The sequence below is a fragment of the Trichoplax adhaerens genome, genomic scaffold, assembly GCF_000150275.1.
Source record: "Trichoplax adhaerens TRIADscaffold_6 genomic scaffold, whole genome shotgun sequence".
NCBI lineage: Eukaryota > Metazoa > Placozoa > Uniplacotomia > Trichoplacea > Trichoplacidae > Trichoplax > Trichoplax adhaerens.
Genome location: NW_002060948.1, coordinates 2,732,281 through 2,745,598, shown reverse-complemented (window position 1 = coordinate 2,745,598; position 13,318 = coordinate 2,732,281). Strand labels below are relative to the sequence as shown.

The 13,318-nt window shown below is 33.3% G+C and overlaps 2 protein-coding genes across 2 annotated transcripts; one reads left to right on the top strand and one right to left on the bottom strand.

Annotated features, from left to right (window-relative positions):
- Positions 1-1,410: 1,410 nt before the first annotated feature.
- TRIADDRAFT_57408 (uncharacterized protein) lies at positions 1,411-1,948 on the bottom strand (the record flags this gene model as incomplete). Its single annotated transcript, XM_002113314.1, has 2 exons — positions 1,411-1,632; positions 1,745-1,948. The coding sequence occupies 2 exons, from the start codon at positions 1,946-1,948 to the stop codon at positions 1,411-1,413; spliced, it is 426 nt and encodes a 141-aa protein (XP_002113350.1).
- Positions 1,949-9,309: 7,361 nt separating this feature from the next.
- Positions 9,310-13,086, top strand: TRIADDRAFT_57407 (uncharacterized protein; the record flags this gene model as incomplete). Its single annotated transcript, XM_002113669.1, has 4 exons — positions 9,310-9,525; positions 11,645-11,707; positions 12,409-12,654; positions 12,793-13,086. 4 exons carry the CDS (start codon positions 9,310-9,312, stop codon positions 13,084-13,086), a joined length of 819 nt encoding a protein of 272 aa, XP_002113705.1.
- Positions 13,087-13,318: the final 232 nt, after the last annotated feature.

Sequence of the window (13,318 nt, the reverse complement as noted above, 5' to 3'; positions counted from 1 at the left end):
GATTTGGCCAATAATTACGCGTTTAATTAATTAGTAATCAAGGTCAGTATTGAATTTACTAGTTAAATATTACTGTTGCATTTAAATCTCTCATACATATACTACAGTATATGAATGATTCATTAAGGTCATTCACTAATATATGTAATCAAATATTAGACATTACACAATAGTATTTGATCGAGAATCATATCTGCTATCCTAAAAAATACGTATACAAAAAATAAGTGCCGTTACACTTGTAAACCTGGTATTAGTCTCGATAGTCTACTAGAATGATTAGAACACGCATCGCATGCGTAATATCACAAACAAGGATATGACGTATACGAATTTTAAACAGTTTATAATGGTAATCAAGATTTTATTGATATTGGTCAAATATTCGAATATGATTTGCAGACACATTATACCCATATTCTTAAAGTTTATGATGCATCATTAAAAAGAAAAGAAGCAGTATTTGTACGGTGTAACTTGTAGTCCATGATGCTTTCACTTTCATAATAAATAATTATAATCGTACATATAAGTAAAACAGGACCTTAATTAGATATTATTAAGTTTTTTAACATAAAATGTATGCTACACTCTTTAAACGATGAAACAATTTGAGATCCAAAGGATAGAACTATTCAAGTTTTACTTCAATATAGATCAAACGATATATCGAATTATAGCTAGGAATACAATTTATTGACTGCAACCATCAAAAAATCTAAGAATTAGCAGTAGAATTTCAGAAATAGAACATGAATGACATTAAGGAGGGTCTTCTTGCGTTGTTTTTGCGATAATTAAATATTAGCATGGTAATACTCAGTTGTAACAGTTTAATCTGTATATATCAGGTTTTACATACTCGGTATTTCCAATCCAAGAAGACAGGCCGAAGCGTCGAAGAAAGTCAAAGGCATTTATGAAGTTCTATGATGACGAATATAGCTCTACTAGTATTAACAAATAATATATCTTGCTGCAAGCAGATACGTAATAGCAGTATTTCAAATGAAATAGCAAATGTACAAGTCAACATGATATTCTAGGTACCAAGGTGAAAGTAGATTACATACTGATGCAAAATTGTGCAAGTATTTACTTACGATGCAATAGGAAGCTCTACAATAGTCCTTTCGTGATTGGCGCAGTGATAGTATGTATATGTAAATATCCTGTTTGCATATGCTGCAAACATAATGTATACCTGTTGTCATGTACATTTGCCTTATTTACAATATCTGTATAACAGACTAACTAAATGTAATACCCAAAAGAAAATTATAAAATATCTGATATCCGATTAAAAATAGGGTAAAATATGGCACATTAAGCTTTTTTGACAAAATCCTTCCATTAGCCCGACAATGCACCACTTATTATAGTATTAATAACTCCTATTTCATAGAAGTTCTATTTGGCCTCATCATCGTTTGGGGTATATTTTGAAAATGCCTCTATACTTGCATAAGTCGGTGGTAAAACATTGGACTGACCAGGTAAAGTACTATCGTTATCCTTGTCAACATCAGTCGTAATATGACCAGCAGTACCACTAGCAACTTGATCATATGTTGGTGGTGACACATATTGATTGCGAGATTGACAGCTCGAAACGGCCAATTCATTTCTTGTCTAAAAGTTGAATAAACAATTTTTTTAGGTTAAGTTGAAAATGTTCTCTTCTTACATTCTTTATTTTCAGGCAATAGTACGTCGAGTATTGTAAAATATTTTCTCATCTTACCTCTGAAGATGAAACAAGCTGTAAATACTTTGATATCTGAGCATAAATATATATAGCCCTAAACAGAGCCATGATTGTAATGGCATACCAGACGATAACAGCAACATTCATTCCGAATTTCATGTCAGTGCCATATCGTGACAAAGCAGCAATAATTGTCATTACTGATAGAATGATACCAGCAACAGATGCCAATATTGCCATTATACAGAAGCCAAAGAAATGCCGTAACTGTTTAATTAAGATTCAAGGAAGATATCCAAGTTAGCCTTTGACGTTTCTTTTAACAATTCTAACAAGCTAATACCATATTTAATTATGTGTTATTGAACTTACTGCCGCTCTTGATGCTAGCCCTCCATATGGTTTAGCCCCGATAGATCCAGTACATAAGATCTATAATAAAGTAAACGCCAAAAGATTTAGAGTTTTATCAACTTTGTAAATTCATCTCCTAATGCTTACTGCGAATAATGTTTGCCATACATAGATATACTATCGACAAATGATATAGAATTAAAAGACATTTATAAAACATATCTAATAGAAATTTGTTAGTAAAGCATGTCCTGAAACAAGCTATTACTCTAGAAGTTACTCTTGACTGTTAATCACGGTAGTCTTTCATGAAAAATATACAGATATATATTATCGTTTCGTAGAAGAGTACACCGACCAATAGCGCTTAATTTTAAATTATTTAACAACTAATCCTACGGAAATTAAAGATATCTGATATAAAATCAGCGAAATATCTTACGCCATGTCAATACAGGATGACTGCATCCACCTCTTCTGCCAGTATTACCGGATTTCTGTGCAATAGTATAATTCTAGAGTTTTTTTCCCATCAGCAGCATCAATTTAGACTGTATCTTCTCATTTAATTTTCGTCACTATTGAAATTCTTTACTGTAAGATGACCGGTCTATCATACAGTACAGTAAATATGGGTACACCAAGAGTGATGCTTAATTATCAGTGCTTTGGAATACGGTCCAATATCCGAGATTTTGTAATTAAAACGCGCACAATTATACTCGCAGAATTCATCTACTGGTAAATCAGCGACAGTATTCGAAAATATTTACAGCATGTTATTATGAACATGCAGAATAAATTACCACGCCGATGTCACAAGTTTATTGGGTGTACAAACCTGATACAATGTATCAGTGTGTACAGTATGTTATAAATTATAATTTATCTAAGGGCAAATCTGTCGTTGGGAAAAAATTGCAGTAACTTATGGATATTCAAAATAGATTGGTATATCATTGAACCGCTTTCACTACGACCTTATACGAAAATTACTGTATGGAAACATATTAGATTTGGCCAGTATTGCTTCACTGGTATAAACTAATACTGTGATGGGAATTAATTTAACGATAGATTGTCTCGGCGATGGCCCACTATTATGAGCACCGCAAAATAATGAGTGAATACAAAGTGACTTTGCAAAATGTGTGGGATTGCTACTGTTAAGACGTCGAAATACAAAGATGCAACGGTAAACATTGCAGTGATTTTTCTGCCTATTTCGAAAATTGGCTATAAAACTGTTTAATTAAAGCAGGCTCTAAGATATTATGAATATTATTAAATAACATAAATATGCCGTAATTTTGATGCCAAGATACTTACTGAAAGATTTCAACCTGCTCATCTATCGAGCAGTACAGTAGTGCAAAAGTTATCATCCATACAGTATGTTGTGCTATTCTCTTTCACTACCATAAATTAATATTGGTATTGCTAATCAGCAATTATATTATAATCATTGCTCAACTTGATAATTAAAAAAAAGACACTTTTATCGCTTGATCATTCAATTAATTATTAATAAAATCAATCCATTCGTTATCATTTATCGTGTTTAGAACTAAAATTATCACACTTGGGCGATTCAACATGTTGACACAGCAGGGAAATATGCGAGATTATCGAGAAACATTTGCAAGTCATTATTATTATTATTCGAAATTATTATTACGGAATGAAATCCAGGACACCCGCTCATAATAACCCCGATTACTCAGATACTCAGCATAAATAGCTTAAACGATGATACATTATTCTAAGAGTCTAGAAAAATAGCTTTAACGATGATACATTATTCTAGGAGTCTAGACTCCTAGAATAATGTATCATCGTTTTTACAGCCAAGGACTGCTAAAGAGAGAAGATCGGGATTCTCTCTTTAGTATTCCGTGGTAATATCTTCTACACTCCAGTAAACATTGGTCTGTATTTATATTTTACTCTTCTTATTATTTTTATTATTCATTTTTGTAATGGGAAAATAAAAGGCATTATATTCACGGTCAATTAACTTACTGTAATGCACTCAATCGAAGCAAAGTTATTTCATATACGTTCGATGAATCTCCTACTTTAAACTAGTTTACAGTAAAGGTTTGCCAAAAGAAATTGTAACGTACAGTATGACTTTCGATTTATCCAGCTTATTTTTTTGGTCACGTTATATTCCTAAAGCAATATCGCTACCAATACATTAGTCGAGAGCTCCATTACGACCATGAAATCTCCACGCTACTTCCAGTATAAACGTGTATATCTATGCAATAATAAAAAGCTATGGTGCACTATTGATACTGAAAGACACTACTAGTTATTTTAGACTTTATTCTCTTCTCCTATGCGTGTAGATGAATCCAGCAGTACAGTATTTGGAAAAGACGGCACGAAAGATATTAATGTAACTACTGTACTGTATTAGGGAACCTGATAAATTGCCCTTATCGAAATACTCTTATCGTAGAAGATTGTTAAAATTTCAACGACTACAGTACTACTAGCGAGTAAGGAAAACATAAAAGAAGTAGAGGGAAGAAGTCAAACCTGTAAGCTTCAAATTGACCCCAATTTTTTAAGAACGTTAGCATTTCTGCCAATGATTATGACCAATGATGATCATTAATAAAAATATATAATAATCATGATACGATTATATCCTTATGACTTCATTTTATTGCAGACCAGTCACCAAAAAAATGTCGCTAGCTACGGTAAGTTGAATCCTAGCCTATAGTGAAAATTAGTCGGAAAGAGAGTGCTTGATGATTGTAAATCACATCTGCTTGTGATTTTCAATCTGTTCATCGCTGATATCAATAATAAAATGGATCATTATTACAGTAGTAAATCGAGATGAGAAAGGCCGATGTTGATTGATATTTATATATACTGTACAGTATACTGTACAATATTCACACACGCATGATTTAGGGCCGCATTGCATATACAATACTGTAGAGTACCGCACGTTTTCTTATCATGAGAATTTCCGCTTTACGGTAGACTTGAGTGTGATAAATGTTCATTTTAAAATTAAGAAGATGTTGATGCACGTCGATTAAAATGAAGAGGGAGAGAAAAAAGAACGATGTACATGAACCAAAAACGTCCAAAGTAAGTGGGCAATACCGAGCATGATATTGGTTGACACCAGGTCCACCCAATGGCGATCAACTCGATTACAAGCAACATAAGACAGAGCAATTTTGAACTAATTTCATTGCTGGTAGACTATCATCGTTAACAAGGAGGGAATGAAATCATCCATTTCCATAGCTATAAGGATGAGTTTAGTGAAGAGTAAAAAGAAATTTTGAAAGCCTTTAGTAGGCGTAAAACGGAAAATGGAATCGTTTTAATCACGATGGTGTGAATCTAGTTGAACCCAATTGAATTTACGCTTGATAGCATTTGCAATCTCAGTTTATGTAAAGATTGATTGTATGGATACTATACAAGTATACATACCATTCCTCCGGCCCAAAATAAATGGTAAAAGAAATTGTTAGCGAATGGTATGAAAAAGGAAGAGATGCCATTCAATATAAGTATCGCTCCACTAATGAGAAGAAATAGACATGTTCTTCGACCTGCTACCAGGTAAAAATTGACTGAAGCCGAATGAGAAACGGTTGAAGGCATCTTTCGGCTAGGTTATTTTTGCCCCGACAATGAATGACAATTTGGATGTAGATTTCCAGTTGATTGGATAGGGCAGCCAATGGCACTTTCAAAAGATGAAATTGATCGCAGTTTTGAAGTAGAAATAGATCAAGTGGGAGAGTGGAGATGCAATATAAATCAATATTTTCTCTCTTCTATCCCAGTTTAGATTAGCGGCTTATTAATCTAGTTGAGTGATAACAACAACAGTGATAAATAATAATACTACTATAATAATAATTAATTGTAATAAAATTACATGCCATACGGACTGCGGCTGCGTATAAATGTCACGTGGTCTCTTCTTCTATATTAATAAATTTGGCAAAGTTATCTTCTAAATTGTTAATTTTCCCTTGTAATAATTATTCTTATTATCGTGTACAATGTACTGTACACTGTGTACAGTACAGTGCCAAGAGTACTGTACCGCACTGTACATTCAGAGTGTACAGTACTGTACAGTACCATGAGCACATACTGTAGTACTCAGTGTACAGTACTGTACTGTACACTAGTGTACAGTACTGTGACAGTTGGTCGGTGTTGTACTGTACTGTACAGTAATCCGTCTGTAATACTCTGTACAGTACTGTATAGTAATATTAGGTAAGTACTACGCCATGTTTACTAATTCTTCAGATTTTTAGATGGCAAAGTAAAGTACTGTACTGTACTGTGACAGTTCGTCGGTGTTGTATTTCGTCTGTATAATAATATTTATACAGTATATCCCCGACGTAGTTACGCCATGTTTACTAATTCTTCAGATTTTTCGATGGCAAAGTACAGTACAGTACTGTACTGTACTGTACAGTGTACTGTACACTGTAATACTGTACAGTATGATTATTATAATTATTTTTTTCCATGTCTCCCCTTCGCTCAAAAATCAATCAAAGTTGTATTCCGTCTGTACTGTACAGTATAATAATATATTTATTATACTGTATATCCCCTACGTAGTTACCCCATGTTTACTAATTCTTCAGATTTTTAGATGGCAAAGTACAGTACAGTACTGTGACAGCTCATCGGTGGCCAGCATGTTTACATTCACTTTAGAATATAAGAATTCTATTTAAATACTATTATCAATATCAAAACTTTATCGATTTTATACCAGCATGTAGCTAATGAGCTGAATGTTCTATATTAGTTAGTAAAAGTAAATTTTAAATAACACTTGAATCATTTTATTTCTACATACAGTACTGTAAACTCATGGATTTGTAGCGCCCACAGAGAAAGTCTACAGTACAGTAGTAAGAAATTGGTATACTGTACGTACAGTACAGTACTGTAAATCGATCCATCGCATAAAGTTATAAGAAAAAAAACCTACAGTACAGTACTGTACTGTACATGAAGTACGTTCGATTCCGCCAGTTTATGAAAAGTTCTTAGCTGAAACTGTCGTACTGTACGGACAGTGTACAGTAGGCCTGATCATTTTGCATAAATTTTTTTATACACTTCGTTTAAGCTGTCCTACTGATACATTAGACATGCATTGACATATTTAAAAAAAAAAAGAAAGAAATCGTCCAATCTCACGCGTACAGTGTACTGTACACTACATATCGACACCGGTAGATAGCGGTGATGATTGCAGTAAGAGCACTGTACTGCAAAATTTTGAATACCATACTGTACTTAGAATGATTGACCGTTTCCATTGAAACGTTATCAATTCTCTGTTAGAGTAGCATTGACGATGACGATCAATAAATCGTAAGGACAAACTTTTGATAAAGTAGGAATAGATTTAAGATAGGAAGTTTTCTCTCGTGGTCAGCTATACGCGTATATTGCATTTTCTACTTGCAGATCCTTTCAAAACATCACTCTAAATGTAGAAAGAGCTAGAAATGCAAGAATAGACTATCTTGATTATGAAAGAATTGTTACTGTATTATAATAGGTTAAATTAGGGTGGTGAGCGATTGAATGAATGTACAGCATGTCTAATGTCCATACAATACATATGTAATTACGGTACTCTAATTCAATTCAAAAAGAAAATTTCTCAGAAGTGTGCAATAAATACCAGTATTGTTGTTATAGCCAGCAATATCATGATAATTAATAGGCGTAATTGTAAATTACTCCATTTTGAAAACGAAAAATGGTTCTAACTAGACCAATAGTAACAGACTCCCTGCGTAGAGCAAGTTGTAGAAGGCTCAGCCCTGACTATGTAATGCGTAATATCGTGCGTGATATATACAGATACTGTATAACATCAATGAAGCTTGTATTCTCTTACTAATCGTAACATTAGTCGCACAGTATGGTATCCGGCTAGTATTATAGAAACAGGATAATCAAGCGCATCAATTTAGGACTTTTTTCCGTGGATACGAAATAAGAAAGTGGTCTATTTTGGTAGGTTTAACAGCTTACAGTACAGCAGCAATTCGATGTTGACAGTAGGCCAGATTGGGTACTTTATACATGTAGTAAACATGCTGTACAGTAATGGAATGCTTCCAGTACAGTACTGAGTACTGTATAGTGTACATACAGTAGAGACAGTAATTGGAGATTTATGGTAGGGCAGATTTCCTGATGGGTAGAAAACATAGAGTAATGGGATACTTACAGTACAACAATTGGAGGTTGATGGTAGGCTAGATTTACTAATTTATAGTCAACATACAGCAATGAAAATTCGAGCCTAAGATGGAAATACAGTTTGTTGATCAACCAGTTCTCTGGTCGATTATGCTGAACTAGGTTACCAGTTATGACGTATGTCGTTGACTATTGTAGTCACTGGACGGGCTAGTGAACGGCCTGCAGTACTCCAATTGGTTGAGCACAATAGCGATATTGTACTTTATTGACAATAGTGGGTGTCACTCGGTATCACCGGGCGTCGCTTGGACGACGTGAATTGGAAATTGATTGGAGAGACGACTGATCGTTTATATAGGAAAGTTGAAAGAAATAGAATTATTTATTATTTAATACTGTGATAAAAATAATGAAAATATCAAGAGCCAATTGCTCAAGGTTGTACTGATCTTTCTGTATGCAATTGGAGCCAACTTAAAAGTCCATTTCTTCAAAATTGAAAAACATACAGTAATTCAAAGCAACATATTGACAGACTATCTTTCAGTCATTTTCCCAGGGGTCGCCTGCCCCTATAATCGTGGTCCAACTATACAGTATTGTATTGTACTGTATTATTATTGCATTGGTCAATTCACTACAGCCCTTGTGATCATCACTATGATCACATTACATTATATACAGTAGAGTATTGTCAGTGGAGAGTAAGAGCACCTACGCTACTGTAACTGCTATTGAAATACTTTCCGTATTGCAATCGTCAACACACTATTAGTGAAAGGCGAGAGTGAATCAGCTGTAAAAAGAACTTCCTTGACAGAAAACTTTGGGCAGTCAGTGCAACATTCAATTTTGTAGCAATATTATTAACCTTTGCATTAGCGGTACAGTCATCTTGGATAGCCATACTATCTTGTAATTGGAGGCTATTTGAAAATTGCAACAGAGTATTTTCAGTCTGTGGATAAAAACGTACACTTTTAGCCTAGTATTGTTCAACAATGGCCACATTCGTCACCACTCAACCTAGCGGTATTCCAGCGCCCAGATCAGTTGCTCAAATGGCACTGGCAATAAAAATTACCAGGCAATGTATCAGTTTTTTAACTTTTGGAATAATTATAATCATAGCTGGGGGTCTTGCCTTTATTCCTCAAGTTGGCCAGTATCTTCTTGGGATTAGAACGTACTATCATTGTTTTTGGGCTGGATTTTTGGTAAGTGGCGATGATAGTAGCACAGTATGAAGTCGATTCTGTTTCCTGCTCTTTGGTCGTTTGTACTGACAATATTGTACTCATGTTATTTTAGAGGTCATATGTCCTTTACTCTTATAGTAGTCTTGAAAGGAGGAAAATTTTACTTTTACTCTTCATTTTTCCACATTCTCGGTAGTCTTACATCCAATCTCGCTGCCTGTCACAATTTTTAGTAATATGAAAGTCAATTTGCTCTTACAAGTGAAGATGGTGTACCTACCCTACTGTTTTATAACAGTCACATCTTACAGTAGATTAATCTTAGTCGTCAAGAATGCATAGAGCTATCCTAGTTATTGAATAATATCCCACTCGACAATTCCAATAGGATTTTACTTTATGATATACTCGTACAGACTGTACAGTATAGGCTTACACATGTAAAATCTCGTAAAATTCAACCGTTCCCCCCTTTGAAAATAACCTTCACTTGTTGATTATTATTAAACAAAATAACAGCGTGACATACTGTACAGTGTACAGGAAGTCCTACACTCTTGCGATATTCAATGAACTCTTTTTCAGCCAAACATTCTGATAAGTAAACATACAAGATATTCAATGGATTAATGATCCATTTTAAACTACTGGAATTGAGTTATAAAAAATTAAAAAATTACTTTCACCTTTACACGACCAACATCCTGGATCAGATCGAAAATACTCACCATGTAATACAGTACTATGCAATGGTAGGGTGCCATTCATCAAAGAGAGTTAATTTTACAGCAAAGGTGCAACAGATCAAATCCTAGAGCGAAAAATATTAAGACTAAGACACGTATCCACTATCTTATTATTGAACTTCTCAGTAAATACAACTTATTCTCTAATAAGTATAATGAATTTCTTTACGACTTTGCAGTACAAAATGAATTGCAATACCAATCAATAATATAAAAAGTGATTGCTAAAAATAACCGTTATTTTATCATCACATTCAACTGAATATTTTCTTGAATCATCAATCAGATTGTATTTCGTACTACTCCTTTTTGGAAAATTTTTCTATCATTAAATAGCTTATACTACTGCATGTTGAACTATCCTCTTTAGTCAAAAAATTTATATTATTAGCTCCTCAGTAATCATTTCCTCAATGAGTACATTGATGCACAAGATTAATAAATTATATTTCAATACGGATCAAATTAGAGATTTGCATAAAAAACTGATTTCATATTCAGTACCTTTTGTACCAACAATTTGATTCTTATTAACTTAACTTTTCTCTCTCGCTATTTAAGCACATAGCCTGATGTATAATTAATTGATGATTCTGACACCTCTTCGTCGACTCCAAATAAAAGTGTACGTGTGTATCATATTATAGACCGCAACATACTGTATAACAAGTATATACGAGTATACCGTAGTTCAAATACATTTATATACGTGATGTTGTAAGAATACGCAACTATACATGAGTAAATTATTCTATCAGAAAGCAATACCTCAAAAATTTCTCATCAATACGATATAACAGTAATATCTATGACTTGTAAACTTTTATATCGAATCAAGAACCCTATCACTGACATCCAACTGAATATTAGTTAATTTATAGCTAATCAATTCGATATTTACTATATCAAAATTTCATTTTACTATTAACGATTCGAATCTATTCCATTTTCTATCGTGTAATATGTAATTCTCCCTACAACATTGTTTCAATCTTATACACGCCGTGAAATACTGTAGATCAAAAGATAAAATCTAATTATCATGTCGGTCTTATTGGATGATATTCAAAGTCTAGAGGAACTTTTGCTTCTACTTTATCAATTAACTAATGATTACACTAACCAATTTACGATGAGAATAACCTTCCTTCATTTCTACACACTCTACTACATTATACCTATATCTCAATTTAAATTAATTATAATAGAAGAAAAGATCGTATTTTATAGTTATATTATGTAAGCACATTATAAGGTATATAAGTGTAATTCTATCGTTGCTAGTAATGTACTAAACTATTATATACTAACCTGTAATATCAAATATAAATATAAATCCATTAATAGCCTTTCTTAATAACATTGAAATTTATAATTATCAACATTTTCAGATAATCGTCAGTTGCTCAATAGGTATAGCCACTTATAACAATGGTGTCTACAGACGAAAAATTGTAAGCTCAGCGATATTGTAAAATATTTTAATATAACTTAAAAAAACTTAAAAATGATGGCTAGATATCCAACATAATATAACCACTTTATAATTACTTACATATCTTTGGAATATACTTAAGAATACGAGTAAATAGTTCGTCAGATTATTTACAATACTTCTAGTTGTAGTTTTGAAATTGTTGTATATCATAATATCCTTTCAACGCTAAAATGCATGTGCACAGTGTTGGAAAAATACGGGTTTTTCGTGATTCCTGGCTATTGACTTTGGTTATAACCCTTTGTTACAGCCTATTATTTGACTTAGGTTGTACTTTTGTACTGAATTCTTGAGTTATTTGACCGGGGTTATAACCTACTGCCAGCCAACACTGTGTACATGCTATACGAGTAATACTAACTAAAGAATTATTTTATTTAGATCAGTAAAAGAATATATTTATCATAATTAATAATTACGTACTAAAGTTATTATTAGAAATTGCAATTCATGTTGAAGCAGAAATTTTTGTAGTCTCTACTGTACCTCGTTCGACTGTTATTTTAAAGAAGACGAACGCCTTCTATCTTTATATATATACTGTATATCCTAGAGTATAATTGGTATGAATTTATTTTATGATTAGTAGAGCATTGACAAGTAAAATTTAATCATGGCATATGCATTAAGCAAGCTTTTTCTATATTGATTCTATAGGGTCCTGCCCATGTTGCATTCTCTGTTATCGGCAGTCTGGCAGCAATTGGAGGAATAGTTATTTCGTGCATAAATATTAGCAATCTTGTTAGGGTCATCTCTTCAGGTCATCCAGTTATTATTGGCTCTTTAGTTACAAATATCGTTGTCACGATATTTTACTCTAGCTACTTAGGTGTGGCTATCTTCCATTTTGTAGCTTTCGCTCGCGCTTCACGATTGGATACTACGGGAACAGCGAACCAGGTATACACGTAGTAAATAGTAGTTCTAAACTTATACTGTAGAAATACAACAACAGCTAGTTCACTATAAAAGTAATAATATTCTTAATGAAATCGTTTATACTCATAGAAATATCTATCTCATCTCTATTTCTTGTAGATGCTGTCAATGAAACAAAGCGTTGCAGTTCCTCAGCAATCTGCATATGCCCCACAACCTCAAGCACAACCTCAAGTACAACAAGCACAACCTCAAGTACAACAAGCACAACCTTACACACAACAAGCGCAACCATACGCACAGCAAGCGCAACCTTACATACAACAAGCGCAACCTTACACACAACAAGCTCAACCTTACACACAACAAGCGCAACCTTACACACAACAATATTCGCAACAACCACAAACACTACCTACTTATGATCAAACGTCATATCCAGCACATCGTTAGTTAGTTAGTACGTATATTGTGGTACTTATAATCATGTTAAAAGTTGGAAACAAGGACATTTATTTACTTTGATTAAAAATTCCTATTCAGTTACCGTTACTTAGTATAGGTTACAACAACGTACCATGATAGGTCTGTATTTAGTTAGCAAATTAAAATACAAATTAATACTTTCTTTTTTAGTTTTAAACGTCATCGTGCTCTTTTTATAATTAAAAAAGAGCTTTAATAT